General features: G+C 40.9%; 1 protein-coding gene across 1 annotated transcript; it reads left to right on the forward strand.

Annotated features, from left to right (window-relative positions):
• The first annotated feature begins 350 nt into the window (after nt 1–350).
• RADX (RPA1 related single stranded DNA binding protein, X-linked) lies at nt 351–19,956 on the forward strand. Its single transcript, XM_026702876.2, has 15 exons — nt 351–1,256; nt 2,465–2,607; nt 3,891–4,077; nt 5,922–6,030; nt 6,915–7,006; nt 7,082–7,204; nt 8,666–8,773; nt 9,969–10,136; nt 10,812–10,972; nt 11,416–11,558; nt 12,854–12,922; nt 13,726–13,805; nt 16,221–16,517; nt 17,297–17,449; nt 18,438–19,956. The coding sequence occupies exons 1-15, from the start codon at nt 542–544 to the stop codon at nt 18,575–18,577; spliced, it is 2,688 nt and encodes an 895-aa protein (XP_026558661.2). The 5' UTR covers nt 351–541; the 3' UTR covers nt 18,578–19,956.
• Nucleotides 19,957–20,272: the final 316 nt, after the last annotated feature.

Raw genomic sequence — 20,272 nt, forward strand, 5'->3', positions numbered from 1 at the left:
TTAATGGCCCTTTTTAAGTCGATAATCTTAGAGGTTTTTTTTCCCTAAAAAAAAAACACTGGGAAGCTATGGGGCTTCCTCTAACACTAGGACAAACTTGCAAAGAATTAGAAAACTTTTTCCTTCTTTGGTCCCCGCCCTCCTTCGCGCTCATTGGTCCCTAGCTCAGAGCACCGCCCCCCCGCTCCTTTCTCTCCCCGCCCTCCCGGCAACATTCGACCTAACAATCCCGCCTCCCGCGCGTTGATTGGCCGCCCCTTCCCGCCCCCACCCCCTTTTTTGGAGCTGCTTTTCTGCCCACCTTCTCGCGCCCCTATTGGCCCGTTCAAACCGAGCGGTTGTTGCGCCCTGCCTTCGCCCCGCCCTTTTAGCCATGGCGGCGGCGCTCGGCGAAATCGAGCGCGGCCTTCTTTAAGGGGAAGCCGAGGCTTCTTTTCCGCCTCAGCGGGGCGGGCGGAGACTGAGGGGGAAAAGCCGGGGAGGCCGGCTTTAAAGGCTCGCCGCGGTGACGGGGAGGGGAAGGGACGCGTCTGGAAGGGAAATGGAGAAGGGCGCTGCAGGCCTGACGGGGAAAGACTCCCAGGGGAGCCCCTCTAGGGAAGTCCCCAGGAGCCAATTGACCGAAAAGGGCCCCGGGTCAGGGGCCATGGGCCCCATCTCCGGGGCAATGGGCACAGTGTCAGGGGCCCTGGGCCCTGAGGTGGCCCCAGACCCGCCAAGTGGTGCCCCAACCCCCAGTGCTGACCCTTGGCTCCAGAGGATGCTGGTCCTCGTCCTCAAAGCCTCTGGCATGAGGGTCTCCCTGCCAGAGGCGGCCCCTGTGACGGTGCTGCTCCTGCAGAGGTATATGGCCGAGGGGTCTCCAACCCTGCCCAGTGCCTCCTGCCCGGCCTACTACTATGACGTGACCATCACGGATGGCACCTACCAGGAGAAGTGCTTCCTGGCCCCCCAGCTGAACGCCCTGGTCCAGCGAAACGGGCTGGGCGCTGGCCGGCGGTTGAAGATCACCCAGTGTTCCTACATGTACAACGAAAGGAGCCTCAGCCCGGGCTTTGTGTGCATTGAAGAGCTGGAAATCCTAGAGGGGGCTTCGGCCTTCGCCGGCCCTACCTCCCAGCTTGGAATCTGCCACACGAAGACCATCCTGCCCCTGAAAGGGGGAAGGAAGCATTACCTCCCTCTCTGGAACAATGACGATCCCTTTGGGGAGATTTGGGTGGAGAGGAAGCCCTTGAGGGAGGACGGTCTGGAGGGTAAGTGGAGGAGGGGGCAGGGCCCAGAGAAAGGCTAGGAGGGAAAGGGCGGGGATGGCACCGGAAGCCTGGGGTGACCTTGACGTGGGAGCTGGCATTTGGAAGCGTGGAGTGGCCTTGAGATGACTTTGGAAGCACGGAGTGGCCTTGAGATTATTCGGAAGCGTGGGGTGACATTAGAAGAGCGGAGATGACATTGGAAGAGGGGTGTTCTTGGATGCTTCTTAACTGTTCTTAGACTCAGAAAATGATTGGGTTATCTAGTTTAGAGGTTTGGGCAGGATGCCAAGCCATGGTTTTCCCATCCAGGAAGAAGCCTTGGTTAAACTATGGTTTGAGATACGGAGTAGCACAACAGCTCCTGGCCAAAATCGGAGGAAGGAATCATGTATGGCCATATATGGCAACTTGCCTGGACTTCTCCCTAGGACGGGGGCCTTCAAACTTGGGCAGTTTTAAGACTTATGGACTCCAACTCACAGAATTCCTCCTCCAGTCATGTTAGCTCAGGAATTCTGGGAATTGAAGTCCACAAGTCTTAAAACTTGCCAAGTTTGAAGGTCCTTGTCCTAAGAGCTTCAAGGGAACCTTGAAGTCAAGATGAGCAAACATTCTTGGAAGGGTTTTTGTCCTTGCTGCCTTCTTTTTAGAGCTGAGAGAAGGGCCAATCCAAAGACACCCAGCTGGTTTTGTGCCTAGTCAGGATTAGAATTCAGGGCCTTCCAACCTGGTGCTTTTTAACCATTACATCAACCAAGCTCTCACTTGAATAATCATAGTCTATTTATTAGAATTACATCCTGTCTGCCTTTAGCTTTCCCTCCAGTTCCCTCCCACAACAGAGATTCTGTTCTTGCTCTCTTGTGGGCTAAGTACATAAATCTGAAGTAGCTTTCTGCTTTTTCATGCAACACTAAGCTATGGTTTGGTGTTGGATTTGAATTGCTGCATTTTCAATATTTGTCGACTAGCTTTGCCTTTAATAATGCTCTAATGCTTTTCGATGTGGGACTTTGAATCTGAATCGAACAGCTGACTTTGCATGCTTTTGAGTCAGTATTAGAGGAGTTATGCTGTAGCAATAGCTAACTTAACCCAGGTGGGGTTTTGAAGTTACTATTTCTAGTATTATCATATAAAAGCAATGAATTCATTGCAGCGTTACCAGTTCTGAGTTCATATTTACTCTGCTCTTCTTTCCTCCATAGAATTCAAACCAATATCCATCTCTATTCTGGCTATGACATGGCAAAGCAAATGCAGTTTTCCACCGTTGCGTGTCAGAATCATCCATAAGTCTCGATTACGTTATTTTGGAAAACCAAACACAAAGTTAGATGTTCCATATCAGGTAGGCATAGTTCCAATACAGAGGGTTGTGTTTTTTTTAAAAAAAAACCTAGTATTTAAAATGTATTCTTATGTTAATAATATTCGAATCCCAGATGGATAAACCTCAGTTGTCCATCAAATCATTTTTATGCTGACTTAATGTTTTAGTAAACATAGTTGAGAGCTTGTAAAATACAACCAAATGTGCTTGTGTATGTATTTAGAGGCACAAACCCAAACACTTCACCACGTCAGCAGTGGCTTTTGCAAAGTAGAGTGACGCCAAAATGATGATACATTTGTCATCGTCCAAATGCCCCCTTTATGTGCTACTTGTCTGACGCCAGTACTTAAATCGCGGCGCTTGTGCCGTGATGTCATCCCCACATGCCTCTGTAGTACAATAACATGCAATTAAATAATTACCCATTTCATTTGTTTAGAAGTGTTTATTTTGCTTAGCCAATGTTGAAGGCAAGTATGATTCTGCATCAGCTGTAACAGTTATATAGAAATAACATGCCTTCTGCAGGCATGAGTAGTTTAGGGTCCGGAAAATTTCCCTTAAGTACGTTGTTACTTTTGGTACTGTTTGTTTTCAGATGCTGTACTGTGTTCTATTTTGACACTTTGTCTGCTAAACGAGCTTCATCTTGTATAGGCTCATTCCCATGGTATCCACCGTGATGATTCTTATCTTAAGAAGAAAAAGCTCATCCCTTTTGTTCACTTTCCATTTATTAATCTGACCACAATGTGTACTAAAGCATAAAATGAAGCCTTTGAGGGGTCCTTGGTGCCCTCTGAGCTTGCTTGTTTTCTTGCAAAGATTTCATTACCCAAACTAGGTAACATCATCAGTGCTAGTCAAGCAAGTTCAGAGAGCACCAAGGATCCCTCATTTCAACCCTGAGCTACAAATACTCTCATTTGTTGGTACTAAGCCCTGTGTTCCTACGTTTTTCAGTCCCTCTTGTTCCTTCCCAGTTTCAGCTTCTGTGAAAATTTTTCCTTTTAAGATTGGAATTTCACAGATGAATATATTGTATACTCTTGATTAAAGTACATCCTGCTGAACTTTTATAGGGAAATGTAGAAAAGAATCTTGCCTTTAATGTAAAAGCTTTCTGAATAAGGGCAGTGACGCTTCTGTTTTTGTGAAGCATGTTGCATATATTTTCGGTGATAAATTTAGGAGCAAAGGGCATAGAATGAAAAGCATGCTTCAACCTCAGGCATTTAAAATAACATTTTAGTAATGTGGGCTTTAACTTTTAAGAGTAAATGTTCTTATATTTGCAGGCTTATTTTGATGTAGCTGATCAATCTGGCATGGTGTTAATGGTGTTATGGGGCTCTTTATGCCCTGAATGGTACAACAGCATGAAAATCGGCGCAGCCCTGCTGCTTGAAAAATATGCTGTTAAAAAAAGTTCTATAATACAGTCAAGTCCTGAAGTTTTGCATATGAAGAGATTCAATTCAATAGGTTAAGTATCCCACATATGATTTTTTGGGGGGTGGGGCGGGGTAGTAGCTTTTAGAGAAAATCCATTAGTTTGCAGTTGGTCAACAAAGGTCTAACTGACCATTCGTTTTGCCTGTATACAATGATTATCTGAGACAAAGAATATATGTTTGTTTGCTACTTCAGGCCGTGAAGGAACCGACTGTCATAACCAATCACTCTCCTGCAGTAATCATTCTCAAATAGCAGGAAGCCATTTCCCTACTTGGCTACACAACGTGGGATCTGTATCTAATCCATCTCTTCTCAGGAGGGCTCCGCCTGCCACAATTAGTTTCTAATTATTTTGATTTGCTTGCATCTTATATTTTTCTAAAGTTCTAATTTTCTTTTGGACACAGAAATTGGCTGGGTGACTTTGATCTGGTCAGTTATTCTCAGTCCTATCTAAACCTGGAAGTCAAAAAGCCTCATTCTACCAAAATGCACCGAAACAGCATGGTAGATTTCAGCCCATAACCTTCCCAGAAGAAGCCTGCATCCTGCAGTGGATTGGTTTAGGCAGATGATAATTACATATGCATATAAAACAAAATCTAGTCAAGAAAGTGAAACGTTTTGTTGGTCAGAAGGAGCAATAAAGGAAAAAACTGTTGATGAATGTAAACAGTTTGACAGTGATTCTAATTGTCTTAGAGAAGTATTAGATTCAAGTTCATCAGTCTGAGACTTTCCAAATCTATTTCTCAATAGGTCAGTGGAAGTAGACTTTTTTTGTTTTGTATCCGGGAAGTGCTGTTCGGTTAGTAATACAGAGTTAAAAATAATGTTGGAGGAAGGGAGGTCCAAGTGAAGGATAGGTGCACATTAAACAGAGTATTAAAATGAAAAGTAAGGCCTCCTGTGGCATAAATAGGATGCTCAAGTAGTCTCTAAATAGCTCATGATCTATCATATATTTAGCAGGCTCTTTTTTGGTTGCTGTTGTTAGAATATTGAATAAATAATTTGAAGTACACGGTAAAAGCATAGCATGGCCAATTCTAATAGATTGCTTAAATTGCACTAATTAGCTCATTACACTATGAACGATTTATTATTTTTAAATGTCTTGATGCATTAATTGAAGAATATGGAAGGGGGAGTTTGTACAAATATAAATGCTGGCTTTCCTAGACACCCATCATGGTTCCTTTGAGATTATTATAACCAAATTTTCCTGTTGCTTATGAATATTGATAACCATTGTTCAGTGTAGAACAGTTTGCTAAATCGTGCTTTCTTTCCCCAGCTGGTAGAAAAAAGAAAGAAAGAAAAAACTTGTGGAGAGCTGTGGTTTTCTTGAAAAGAATTCCCACCTAGCGGTTTTATGTGTTTCTTGTATATATCTAAGTGCTCAGGCTGATTTCTACTGCTCCAATATCAACATTCTTTCCTGTAGCACATCTCTTGTAATTTATCCGTGATTTAAGTGACCTTGGAGAGGCCAGTTTTGTAAAAGGCGAGATGAACAGCATACAAGTCTAATAAATAAAAAAAGGAAGTTACAGATGGAAGAAAAGAACAAGGGTAGGGAGGTAGTAGAGCTGTTTTTTAGATTTAATTCCCAAGAAGTACAAATGCGATTTATGTCTGCAACCGTTTAAAATAGCTGCTACTTTGGGGGGATTTCTTTTCCTTTGAAGCCCTGTTTCAAGTTTCTCTTAACATCATGTTTATGCAACTTGCCACACGCCCTCCCTAGAGTGTTTAAAATTGGATAAAACAAACTTTTATAAAAATATGTTTAAATGACTAGAACAAAACTAATGTAGCTGGTAATCCAGTCAAACATAATTGTCATCATCTGGTTAACTCTTTTTTAGAAATTGCTTTGAACGTTCGAGACCCTCCAGCTAAAATTAACATCATTCCAGAACATAAAATTAAACCAGAATGGAAGTTGCCCGAAGTTGAATATCATTTTGTAACAAGGTTATTACTATTGTTATTATTATTATTATGTCTCTTTTTCACAAATTATTTTTCCAGACTGGAATATTAGTGTTAAAAAATTGACAAGGAGATGTGAAAGTCTGACATTTACAAATGCTATATGGTAGTAGATATTAATTCTGTATGTACTATCAACAGTGTTAAGATGGTTCAACAAAAACAGATTATTATTACTTGCCTTTGTGAATGTTACTGCCACAAGCCTGCTGCCCATGTGTGACATGATGGCTTTCTCAGTTTAGAAAAAGCGAGGGTAAAATTCTGAAAAGAAGCAGTGGATTCTCTGCTCATTTATTTCCAATGAATAGAGCTACTGCACGATGAATAACTTTTTACTTTAATTTTATTTGTATGCCATCTATTTCCCACAAGCACTGAGCAGTTAAATATACGAAAAAATTCCAAAATGCCTCTCAAAAATAGTAAACCCGCCCATAAAATAAATCTAATGGAGTATCAAAATTAAACCCATCATTGCCTGGACCACTTCATTTTGCATCACCTGTAGCCTCTGAAAGCTTTCTAAGACAGAGTCATTACAGTAATCCAAATAGGGTTGGACTAAGGAAGAGTCCTCCCAATCCTAAAAAGGAGACACAAATTGGTGTGTGAGATGTAAGTGTACCAAAACTCACCTGTCTACAGTTGCCATTTTTTTACCATAAAGTTTTCAAATATCTCACAAGCATTAGTGGTTAGATAGTTTGGGAGAACCGAATTCTCAGGTGAAGTCATAGCTCAGCTTGTTGTATTGTTTGAACACTAACATTTTAGTGACTTTCTTGGATAAATAAATTTCTGGAATCAGGTGGATGGCTTTTATCTGTTTGATATCCTAAATTCTGTTGTGCTTTGAATCCCAGATCTGAACTGGATAACTTAGCACAAAATCAGTTTTGTGACATCATTGGACTCGTACAATATGTTGGACGGGTCGAGCGCAAGAAGAAAAAAGGTATTTTCAAAGATTATATGTTTGGCTGTAAAAATACACGTAGAATATCAATTAACATTTATTTTGTCTATATAGGTTGTGTGGATGACTTTTGGACCTATCGCTGGGTACATGTTGTTGATGGAACCTCAGAGCAGCCTTTTATAATAGAATTGTTTTCCACATCTCAGCCGGATATATTTGAGCAAATTTACCCAAGTATGTATTCTATAAATCTCTATTTAATGTAATTGCTTTCTGTCAAATTTGTTTGGAATTTGAGGAGTCGGGAGTATTGGGTAATTACTCATATTTTTTCTGTCACAGTAGAAAGGATGAACTGTGAAGAATTCTTGGATTTCCATTGGTTCTAAACTCCATATATCTAGCCAGGAGAAGAGAATATTTGTAGCCTGGGGTTGAACTGAGGGTCCTTGGTGCTCCCCAACCTTGGTGGTTTTCTTGCAGACGTTTCATTACCAAACTAAGTAACATCAGTGGAACACTGTAAGAACTGGTGTGGCAACAGTTGACAGCATATACCTCCTGTTTCCTTTTTCCTTCCATATTCCCTCTGATTGAAAATAAGGTAGTGGGAAGTGGCTATCAATGCTTATAAACTTTCATTGTAGTCCATAGCTTTATCTCACAAGAGAAGGTAAAGATTGCATTGCAGTTTAGTGACAACTGTCAGGACTTCAGAGCATTGTTATTGATCATAAATTAAAAGATGTGTAAATATGAACCTAAAAAGTAAGAACCATCATACTGGACACACCAAAGGTCTCATCAAATCCACCATCTAATAATCTGCTGCATGCTTTTGGGCAATTTTACAGTTTGGGCATGAATGTGTTCCCCCATCAACATGTGTTCCCCCATCTCTTCCACATTGCTTCTCCAGGAAGTGTTCTCCATTCGGTGACCAGCAGTTTCTCATAAGGAGCTGATGCAATATTATAAGTTTCAGATTTCAGGTGATAATAGAAGCGTTCTCCCAAAAATGCTTCCTCTAGTAATCTAGGCAATCAAGTTGTCTCTACATTTCATCTGGCAACGTTTTAGTTTCCTGTACACACAGGATGTTTTTCAGTGTCGCATGGCATCTCTGCAGATGAGATTGTGTCCTGTAGTTTACACTGATAGAGGCCAGATACTGCGCTTTTCTCTTAATCTGCACTGTATGAGCACTGGGCCAAAGGCAGAAAGAGTTCCGAAAAAAAAATAATTCAAATGCTGCAGAAAAACATTAGAAAGTGAGTTAGGTTGACAAATCATAATAATTGGTTCACTTTTGATCGCTTCTGTTTCAAAACTTACCATTTAAAAACTTACATGTATCATCATCAACCAATTTCAGTGATGGATAGGCGCCAGTCATCTTTGTAAAAATTGATTTGGTCAATTTGATATAGTTATTGTATGTAATATAATATTTAGTTTTGTTTTAATTGGGATTTACAAAAATGGTTTTAAGGTTTGATATTTAACTTCTTACGTTTTAACTTGGATGTAACTGTAAACTACCCAGAGTTACCCTATGGTAAGATGGCCAATACATTTTATAAACAAATAACTAAAAATGGGGAATTGTATGCTATTTTGAATCTGCTTTGATTGGAGTACCTTCTAAGCCAAATAAATAAATGAAGAGGTAATTTGATGCTTCTCCTTCTCTAGTGAAGTACTTGGTATGTACCCAGATGAGAGTGGAACAAAATATTTCTGAGAATGGCTGCAGTGCAGCCTATTTAACAACATCTATGAAAACTCAGATGTTTTTTACAGGTAAAAAACCCCACATATTTTATAAATACATCTAACTTTATCTCTAATCTTAATCTATCAAATCACGTCGGTTGTCTTCCTCTGTTTCTCTTTTATGAGTTTCTGTTGCCCATGCTACACTTTTGCATATTGTAATTGTAAGGACTGAAAGTGCCCTTTTATTCCTTGCATGAGAATCTTGCCAGTTGAGACAGCCCCAAGTTGCTTATTACTTCCCCTAATTTGGCATCCCACCGATGTTTTCTCAAGAGTGACAGCCTCATGCGTTCTTATTTCGTTTCATTTTAATATATGCCAATTAGTGTGTATTTAAAGTGACAAAGTTTAGATTGGATTCTATATTCTGTTGAATCCTATATTGTATGTTCTAGTCTATTCTCTATTCCTATTCTGTTCTGTTCCACTCTGTTCTATATTCTCTATTCCAGCGGTCGCCAACCCGGTGGGCCGCAGCCCACTGGTGGGCCATGAGAAAATTTTGGTGGGCCACAGAAAAATCTCACCCCCAGAGCACTCCCCCAAAGCAATTAATCCAGGCTGTGCAGAAACACAAGGCTGCGCCGCCCACATGGCCCGCAAGAACCCTCCCCACCCACTCACTCCTTACCCAGCAAACTTGCCTGCTAAGTTGCTATTTTTCCTTTTTCCGACCATCATCTGTTCTGCTGTGCTGGGAGATTTAGATTAGCTAGGAAGCAGGAAATGGTTGGATTTTTTGCTTCCTAGCTAAGCACAGCCGAACCTCCCTTAGGACTGAAGGTTTGCTTGCAAGCAAATTCAGTGCAGACTCATGGCAAGCAAATTTGAGAGACTGAGCTAGCCGATGGCAGATAGATAGATCACTGAATGATTCTGTGAGCAACTCAATCTGCCTGCCTGCTTTGCCTGATTTTGGATAAAAGTTGCTTTTTAATAAAAAATAAAAAATTCAATATTTATATATTTATAATATTTACATTCAAGCCATGCCCAGCCAGTCACATGACCACCAAGCCACACCCACAAATTAGGCCACACCCACAGAACCAGTTCGTGGTCCCTGGGATCTAAAATTATGAGTTTGGTGGTCCCTGAGGTCCAAAAGATTGGCCTATTCTATCTGAGTCAATTTGATTTTATTCTATATTCGAGTCTAGTCTATATTCTATTCTAACTGCCATGCCTTTTTTTTTTTTTGCTGTTTTCTCTAACATAGGATGGCATAAGGGCCAGCCATATATAAAAGATCCAAAAGTGCAAAGTTTTATCCAGTGGATGAGAACCCAAGAGGAAGCTTCTTACGTGGACAGAGTTGTCATTGGGGGATACTATCGTTTCCCGCCACTCCCACGTACATTTGTAGAATATTGTAAAAATATGAATGGTATGCCAATTTCCTTCTGCAGGCCAGTTTTGAGTCTCCATATTTATAGGTGCTGAGAGTTTGTCATTAGTTAAGGCTGTAGCAAAACGTAACAATTCTTCTTCATTCGTTATCCCCTTTTAAACTTTGTAAGACTAATAATTTAACTGGAGTCGTATTTTAGCTCCACGCAAAAAAAAACAAAAAACCAGCTGGACGGTGGTTGAATTTTAAAGTGACCTATATGGTGTCATCTAAAAGAAGCTCATCATTCAAATAGAGAATGTCTCTGGTTTGTCATGATAGAATGACAGTTGTCAAAAGGCTTGTTTCCTTCTCTCCTCACCCACACGGCAGGTCATTTGAGATGGTTGGGGGATTACTCCACGATACACAAAAGTGTCCTAAATGGGATGAGAATGAGGGGAACACTGGACCCATCCCATAATAGTGGGCACATCCCATAACAACCTCCTTTTATAAGGCTGTCTGTCGCTTTTGTGCCCTTAAAGGGAGGCTAACGGGTTGTACTCGAGACAGACCATCAGCGGGGTTTTCTCAGTTGTTTGCAAAATGGACTTACTCCAACGGGTGCTGTGCCAGTTTAAAAACAATAAACATGTTACATTATTTGCCATCTGAATTCTATCTCCCCGAACTTATTTGGTGCTATCTTCCTTAAAAATTGCATTTCAGAAAAATTAGTTTTGATATCCCTCAGTGAAATTGAGAAGGAGATTGACAGCTTGCACTACAGGGAACAGAAGCACATTGCTTTTCAAGGGATAATTAGTGCTGTGAGATGTGTCAGCTGTAGCAGTACCTCCCAGGATGCCCCAGGAGAATCCCCAATGCAGGTATGGTACTTCAGCATTAATAGCCTAGCACTTACGACTGTATGAGTATGATTGAAACAGATACTCTGTATTTGAATTTAAGGAGCCTGTAGCGATAATTTATTTTTTTTCCTCTTATTTTGAACATGTGTAAAATTAGAAATTATGGTTTAAGCTATCGTGCTAACCGTGTCCTTTTTAAAAACTATCTTGATATATGTCATAGTTTTCTACGTTGTTTGACTAAAGCAGTGGAAATAAATTGGAAGGTTTTTATGTGTTTGAGACAGAACATTATATCTTAGTTAAAATCCTGTGTGTGTATGTTGCTGTTGTTGTTTTTTTCCTGCTGAATTGATCCTGCTGTTTGCGGTAACGAAACTGAATCTAGCCTTAAAAAAAAAAAAGAGGAAAGCACTAAGTGGTGGACAGTGTGTAAATCTGATTTAACATTATTTTTGCAGATCGAGAAAAGCTCATCAGTAGGTACTTCTTTGTCGGAACACCCGCAAGTGAGAGAATCAACTTCTAAGCAGAAATCGCCGTCTCTGGAGCAACAAACCGTAGCAACTAGGAGTTGTGCAAAGAGACATATTTCAACTGTAGAGTAAGGAAGTGTTTGCTTTTGAAGTGGAACAGAACCTCTAGTTTCTCTGGCAGTTGTGTATTTTAGGTTACAGTCCAGTGATGGCAAACCTTTCGGCCTTGGGGTGTCAAAAATTTGGAAGACACCTTCCTTGACTCTGTTGAGATGTCACACACACATCTGACTCCCTGACAAAAGAGAATCTTCTACTCTCCCTTCCCCACCCCCCCCCATCTAGTAAGCCACCCTGAACAGCAGCACCAAGGCCAGGCCCGAAAAATATTCACCACGTTGAAAAGAATAGGATGGAACTTAACAGGGGTGTATGTGAAGATTTGCATCCATGTAGGAAAAAGGAGAGGGACAGATAAAAAATGGGGAAGTCTTGCCTTATCAGTAGTATAGATAAAAACCATCTGGATGTCCTTGCCCGCCGCAAATTAGACAAGGAGCTAGCAGTGTGATGCAGCTGCTAAAAAATGCGAATGCTTTTTCATTCTGCCTTGGTCAGATCCCACTTGAATTGTTGTGTGTGTGTTTCTCAGTATCGTTGTTTAAAAAAAAATGACAATGATGGAGCCAGTTCAGTTCTCAAGATGACAAGGGGCCCTGGGAACCAAGCAGTTATTAAAAAAGAAAAAGGAAAAAAGGGGTATGTTTAGCCCACAGAAGAGAATGCTATGGGGAGGGCAGGACCGGAACCATAGAGTCAAATTCCAGGAGGAACTGCTTGGCCCTCAGCACGGAGTGGAAAGTTCTCCTTTACTGCAGGTCTTGGATGAAAGCCAGATTGTCATCTTGTCAGAGATGCTCTAGTGCAGGGGTGTCGAACTCGTGGCATCACGTGAGGATCGGGTGGGCGTGGCCGGCCCTGTGAAGCATCCAGCCCGTGTGGGCCGTGAGTTTGGCACCCCTACTCTGGTGGTTCCTTCACCCAGCAGGCAGCTGGACTGGATCCCTTCTAATTCAGTGCTGTTTTAATGGTTCCTGTTGAGGGGTCCTAGGATGGAGGGTGGGCCAAATTCCAAGCAATATCAGGTGTCCTCTTATGGAAAGTTAGCACTTCATCTTAACACCCTGTCACTTACTCGCCTCATCGTGCAGTGCATTTAAACATTTGTGTTTTAATATCACCCAGCCTCACAGACTAGTAAAAAAAAAACACAAAACGGAACTAATTGGTAATAGATGAAAGCGTTTTGATTCTCTTTGGAAACATAATTACGTGATCTGAGCTCATGGTAAAAGAAGCTGTTTTATTGTAAAATAATTGACGCCTCCAAAGAAGCTTGACACTTGTTAACTATATTTTTAAGGACCACGGATCACCCTCCTGGTTCTTCTCAGCATTCATATGGGACAAGGTCAAAAACCAAAAGAAAAACGTAAGTGGCCAATTCTTCGTGATTTCATTGCGGTTTTTTTTTTTTAAATGGTGACATTTCATTCTGCTGTCTAGCAATTTTGATATATTTTTTTAGTTACAGTTTTTTTGCAAAACTGTGTAGTTTTATACCGCTCACAATTTGGGAAAGGAACTGAACCCGTGTCTCATTGTAACCTCATCTACACCGCCTAGATGGTTGGGAGAAAAGGAATATATTCTTTCCGTTGAGGCAAATAGCGCTGGAATGTGGAAGTCTTCTATCCATGCTGTTTTACTCTGTTGGCTTCCTTTGAAATGAGGATGTTTTTAAATTGTAAGGAGTAAGAGTGCTTTCAGTCTACCTATTTTGCTTAGTCACTGAGCTTCTGTCTTCAAGGGGAGCATAAATGCTGTAAATTAACACTAACTTGGGTCAGACGTCAGGTTGCACATATGTAAAGGTTGGAGTTCTGTGATGTTGTCATCATGTTTCTTACCATTTTTGCCCTGTTCTAATTGGCAGTAGATGCTGGTGCTTCCCTCTGCTTTCCTCAATAGCTATTAGTGACTCACCTGAGATCTGGTTTTCCCCAGCTGGACTTCTAACAATAGCTTTGGAGCATGGGGAAGAAGAGGAAAATTATATGGGAAGGGTGGGGAATCCCCTTCCCTCGGTGCTTATCACATACACACACATACCAGCTGTATCATACTTTCTTTTTGATCCATAACACGAGATTAGCCACCTCGAGGTTCTACAAATTAAAAATCGTAATTATGGATTTTGCTGCTCTCAGTGACCATCTGCTTGGATTTTTGAAGGTTGCCCGATTTTTCGCAAGATAATTCGGATGCCAATAAAGACAATGCAGAAGTGATGGAAACCGCGCCGACGCACCAAAGTATGTACTTTGCCTCTGAAGGTTATATGAGTAACAGCTTTTTATCTTCCAGTAAGCTAGGGTGGGAAGCAAATAGTAATAATAATATGCTGCCTCTGTCTCTGATGTTATTGTTCATAGTTAATATATGTGGTTTTTACGTGGTTGCCTAGGTAAAGTTTTATTTTTCCTGTGTTGCTTAGCTCCTTGGTGCTTATTGGAGTAGAAGCAGAAAAGACATTGCCTAGAATAGGTCGGCCTTGCTTTTTAAAAAAATTTCAGATTGATTCCTTCTTATGAGGTGCAACGGTTGCACCTCCTTATGAATGTAGCAATGCGATGTAGGACAGGGGTCCCCAATCCCTGGTCCATGGAACAGCGCCATGGACCGCAGCATGACAGTAACCGGTCCACGCAAACAAGCGAAGCCCCCTCTGCGGGAGGCGGGCAGCCCATGAAAACACGCCCCTTCCCTTTTCACGGAACTAATCCCTGGCGCTTGAAAGGTTAGGGGGCCCTCATTTAAGATGTATTCTGTAGATCAGGGGTGTCAAATTTGCGGCGTCATCACTAAACCAGGCAGTGGCCAGTGTGGGACACATCCGGCCGCGGGCCGGGAGTTTGACACCCCTGTTGTAGATCCTTACTGGTTATTTTGCCATATTTTATTCTGGTATGCAGATCTAGTATACAAAACAGCTAAATTAAGCTGTAAAGTTATTTTTTTTAAAAAAAGTCAATGGTTTCTGGGGATCAGAAGGAGAACTCCAATGCCCTGACAGCTGGTGTTACCCAACAATTGAAGTTTGCTGCAGTGAGGCTAATGTTCATCTTGAATGGATGTATTGCTTCCAAATTGCATTGAAAGAGATGCGTAATCCAGTTGTTTTAGACTTTTCATTGAAATCATTAATGCAACCTTTTGCATTATTCACTTTCATTCATTTCATGAATGCAGCATTTTGGATCACATAATCTTATGGCCTTTGCCGTTTGAAATTAATTCTATTATAACAAAGATGAATGAGAGGCTGAATAAAAATAACCTAAAGTAGAATAGAAAACATATTAATCATTCAATTAGCCATCAAATAATGTGTTTTCCTAGTCATAAAAAACATCTATTAATACAATTGTAATATGTATTTTAGTCTTTAATTATGACCTGTCCTATTAGCGGCTAGATTTCTGTCAGGAGCTATTAAGCAACTTGTTTATGGAAGGATTATATCATAAAATAAAAGTTAATTTGTCTTGCATTTATCTATTACATTAGTACTTCTTGTGGTTATAATTATCATTTGTGCTTATCTCTTTTTAGTCTTTGGACTAACACTATTCTATATGTCAGTGGCCATAGAGTATAAAAATATTGAATTTATTACAAAGCTAGAAAGGTTACTCACTCAAGCAGTATCGGAATTGGATTGGCAAATATTCTTAGATTGGGGTGAGCGACTTTTTCCAAGCGGAGGGCTCCACTTAAATTTTAGAACACCTGTGACTGCATTTTAAAAAAGGTGGTGTAAGAACAAAAACTAAATTTGAATTCATCTAGTGAAAAATTAAATATAGTTAATAACGGCTTCCAATGACTTCCCTGTGGTAAGAAGCAAAAAAACAAACAATAATTAGGTAACAGATCTTGGAGGTTGTATTGCTGTAATTTAAAATAGCTTATATATTATGCCCGCTATAGAAAAATGGTGGGTCATCAATCAGATCAAAGAATAAATAATCCTGCATGCCATGGAAGAATTTAAGGGCTTAAAAAAAAGTCTCAATTAGTTATAAAAAATGCTATTTCTAGTGGTGCAACTGAGGGATCAGCTCAAGATGATAACCCCAGGTAACAATGATTGGGTTTTTATTTTTGGTTTTTTGGCCTTCCACTGCTTTTGTGAAACTTGATCAAAGCTGACGATGCAAGATCCAGTCTGGGTCGGTCAACGGGACCAGAGGTGCCTGGGAAAAGGGCCCCTTGTCAGTCAACAGGAGTGCTGATTTACCGCCAGCTTAATAAGTATCGAAACAACGGCCAGTCGCCGGCCATCAACCAACAGGAAGGTGGCATATAAATACGAAACATAGAACAGCCCAAAGTGCATATTCTGGTGGAGAGAAGTTCGCCAAGCGTGGGCTCCAGGACGAGTTCAGAAGACTAAACCTCTGGTCCCGGCGACTGACCAAGATTGGATCACGCAACATTATCCCGAGACACATATAGTTGCCTTCATTCATGAAAGCTGACGATTTTTAGTTCACAGCTCTGGAGAGATGATGGATGGTTAGCTTTTCTATCGGCCAGGACCCTTGTCTCAGCTCTAGAATATACTGTTTTGAATGCCCTTCCTGGTCAAGCAGCCCTTTGGAGCTGAGGTGCTCAAAGATATTTGAAATCTTCCGCATTACAGATGACTTTCTTCATATTGGCAGGTAATGAAGAAATAGCCGACACGTCTGAAAAAGTTCACCCACAAAGGATGTGCCCCAATTCCTGGGAAAGTGTTCTCTGGACCTTCGTAAAAAGCAACCTAACACAGCACTTGAACTTCAGCAAGATTTTCCCAGAAAGCTTCCCTTGTAAATTTAATTACGCTCACAAAGAAGTCCTGTTGAAACAATACAATCTTCAAGCAGCCAAATTCCAGCCAGAAAAATGCCTGGCGAGTGAAGAAATGAGTCACTTTGAAAATGCCTGTCCTCTAGAATACTATCAAGTGGCTATTCTTGGTAAGTAACTACTAACTTCAACACGCTTAGAAAATTGAACATTTGTGGAGCTTTGTCTTTACAAAAAAAGAAAAAGAAAGTGCTACAAGGCGCGCGCGATTCGTGTTTGCTACTCTGCTTTTTTTTTTAGAGCAACTGGAAAGAAGGTTGGTAGATCCCAAAGAACCTTTTTCTATATGACCAAAGAAGCTGTAAAATACATTATTCTTGAAACTAGGGAATTTCAGGAGTAAGCCAAAACTTGCATGATGCTAAAAAGGAGATCAAAAACATGCCTGGATTTGTGGCACCATACAGGATCTGCCCTGTGCTGTAGGTAGAGAACAGGGAATATTACTGGTTTAGCACTGGTATTGTTCGCTTTAGAAGTACGACAATGGAAGCAGCTCAAAATGTAGTCTGAAAAGAAGGCAGATAATGGGGTGGGGGGAACCCCTTCGGTGAATTGTCTGTGTCTAATAGAGTGATGCTCATATTTCGAAACATAACTCAGGCTGGCTATCTGTTTAAAGTAGGTCAGGTTGTCACTGATTTCCTTTTGAATTAAACACTGGAAAAATGAACCCCCAAACAAACCCATTTAGGAATGCAGGTGTTTTCCTAAATTCTTTCAAGGAAAAATTGGACAGGCAGCTGTCTGCAGCTTTGAGAAGTGAAGCATGAGGCTTTGACCCTTGGACTTAAAGCTTTGTTTGATGACCAAGATTCTTGAGGATGGTTTTTACAGTTCATTAACCCAGCCTTTTGGCATTAATGAAAGTACCTTATGCCTTGAACAGGTGTAAATCACGATATAGCTATAGAGGTTGCCCTCCTGAACGACTCTTACTTATTTCAAGTCAAAGAGGCATCACAAAAGGCAGCACCTTCTCACCTAAAGGATACTACACCTTGCCAGGAGGCCCTTAAGCAAGGAGGACTTTCACTTCCAGGTAGGATCTTCCAGATCACAATGATTTGCCATATGGCTGTTGTCCCTAGTCTAAAAATAAGCAATTGCAAATGGTCTTAAGAATCCGATAGCTCAGTTTATAACAATCTCCATTGTAGAGCTGTCTTCCAACCAGTTTTATTTAGAGCCAGACTGAGGGTTTGGCTGACAAACCCTGGCCTTAAAATCATTTAAATCTAGATGGACCAATCTGTTTTCTTCTGAAGAGGGAGCAGCACTATTGAAACGCTCTCCTCCTCTTTTTTTTTTTAATCCTGTTTTTAAAAATACTTATCTTGGTAGCTGTAAAGAATTTAAAGGAGACAACCACATGTTTAAACAAATATATTTTCATTGCAGGTGGTTTGCCTTCCACGGCATTGAATATATAACTCAAAGAGTGTGGGTTGCTTGCAAATTATCCTGTTCAAATTGCCAATGCCAACTTTCTCTCTGCTAAATTAAGAATTTCTATCTTCCAGATAATGGAGGATCAAAAAAGAGATCTTTATGGGGACAGTCACTTTGTTTCTATAGATGTTTATATTGGGAAACGGGGCTATAAAAAAAATCTGCCGAGAGTAACTCATCCGAATTCTGGAAAAGGGAAGAACTTGCCACGCTCTTTTAAAATAAAAACAGTGGATTTTACTATTGAGGTGGGTCATTTCATGACTCACTATTTAACCTCAGGATTTGTAAATCATGGCGTTCCCCTCTTTTTAATTCTTGCCATCTGTGGGTTTTGCTTAAAACCAAAATGGCTGCCGCTCTCGCTGTCAAAGGGTTTGAAAAGTACCCTGGAGCTGCAATTGGTTTGGCCAGGTTTTTCCCTATGTTGTAATTGGCTTGCCACATTATTGGGGATGGAATTATTTTCCTTTCTTGTTCTTGTTCACAACCATTCTGGAAGTAATCTTAGGTAACTGATGAGCGGGTAGGTGCTTTTCCCGAATGTGTAACATGTCCGTTATCTGTTTGCATACTAGATGATATAAAGGCCGCTGCCCTGGAGAATCAACGGGTCATCTGTATTCTGGATGTTTGTCCTCTGGATAACAACAAAACTGAAGTCTTCCTTAGGAAAATATATAAGATAACAGAAGTTGATGTAGTCAACCAAACATAGTTCATGGTTTGACGTAAATGTATGGTAAACTGAGCATTAAACTTGCAAGAGGATGTTTTTCTCCTGCTATTCTATCCTTAATTTGGATATTTAGCAGTGGTTAAGGAAAGTTTCTGTTTCTTTCGTACTTGAATTTTATAGAAGTGTTTTGACAGGTACTTGCCTCTCAAATCAGGGTTTTTTGGCAACAAGTACTGCACAGCATATTGCTGTCTTAACCTTTGTTTAAGTTTAAACTAGCAAAAGATAAGCCACCAATGCAGGCGATAGTCAGATCTTGTCCTGTGATACTGAAAAGGAAGACTGGCTCTTTTGCTGCTTATCTCCGCGTTCTAGGTGACTGAATGTGATCTGATTATGAAAAGTTTGTCAGGGGCAGCAGACATCTTTCGTTAGGATAGGTCAGGAGCAGAACTGCCTCCCTCAGAAGTTGCCTCATTCAATCGCCTTTCATCGACAGTCTGCAGAAGGCTTGGAGGTAGGACGAAGGAGAGCAGCCAGGACAGGTTTCGTATGTTGAGCTGGTTTGTGGAGCCTGCACGAGTGCTGCAGTGGGCAGGGTGTCATTGCTGTAATCAGGGCCCTTAGATTTGCTGTGTCAACTCTGGATCATGATTACCTTGCCAGCTGATCATTATCTGGTTGCGGCCTCTTCCGTAGATGATGATCCTGGGGGAGGGAGGGAGGCAAACCACTCCAATCAGAAGTTGTAATTTGGGGTTTTGTTACAGAATGGAAATGAAGTAGAACCTGCCTTGGGTGCACGAGTGAGTACCCGTCTAGTGCAGAGGGGTAAAACCTGATCATGTGGTTTGAGAGCGGCCATAGTACAGCTGCAGCCCAGTCACCCAGAAAAGGGAAGTCGAATATGTGTGTGTTTGTATTCAGTCTTGGAAAAAGCGAGCGTGCCTTTTAATGTGACTTGGAAGAAACGAGTGGTCCCTTTTTTTTTGTATATTGTGTTGCACGATTGTTTTGATGTTATAGTTTATTGGCAGGGCTGCAGAGAAACTGCTGGGTTTGCCCTGAAAACCCGTCTCTCTTGCTGCTGCCTTTCCTTCCCCAGACCATGCCAGTAATTCCAGCCCCCCCCCCTCCCCTTTTCTATCAAGAAATGTGAGGTTTGACAAATGCCCTACTTGGTCCTTTTGGTGCCAAAATCCTTGCCTTTTTTTTTTTCAGGATTTGAATGTTTTTTATAACAATTACAATGTTCTGCAGTTTGCTTCTGTTTGAATATATTGATTTTAAGATGATGTCTGAGAAATTTTATACTGAAAAAAAAAAAGAATAAAAATGTATCAAGTGAGTGTAATTGTATATAGTGCCAGAAGTGTTCATGCAGCGCTTCTGGTTGGAATAAATCCATTTATAAAACCATCTTGGTTCAAATAGTTCTTCAGACTCCTACTACTATTTCACAATAACGATGAGTAGTGGGGGGAAGAGGATTTGGCAAAGATGTTGATGGTTATGACCAGTATTGGAAAATTAAGTTGCAAAAAAATGATAGAGCCAGCATGTTATTTCAGTGTTCAAACCCGGGTTCAAAAAAAAAAAATGTAGCAAACCTAGACCGCCTTAAATCAGTGATGTATGTTCAAACTGTATGTATTTTTATAACATTCATTTGAAGCGAGGTTTCACTTCAAAGGTGCTTTAAAATAAAAGTGATGTTATACATTAACAAAGTTT

Source organism: Pseudonaja textilis, chromosome 12, assembly GCF_049901715.1.
Source record: "Pseudonaja textilis isolate UNSWEBS1 chromosome 12, rPseTex1.2, whole genome shotgun sequence".
NCBI classification, from domain to species: domain Eukaryota; kingdom Metazoa; phylum Chordata; class Lepidosauria; order Squamata; family Elapidae; genus Pseudonaja; species Pseudonaja textilis.

Bases quoted from the DNA above. Each gene is read 5' to 3' on its own strand.
- RADX (XM_026702876.2), top strand. From the start codon at position 542: ATGGAGAAGGGCGCTGCAGGCCTGACGGGGAAAGACTCCCAGGGGAGC. The intron at 8,774-9,968 runs GTAAAAAACCCC...TCTCTAACATAG, and splicing joins AACTCAGATGTTTTTTACAG to GATGGCATAAGGGCCAGCCA. The intron at 10,973-11,415 runs GTATGGTACTTC...TTATTTTTGCAG, and splicing joins CAGGAGAATCCCCAATGCAG to ATCGAGAAAAGCTCATCAGT.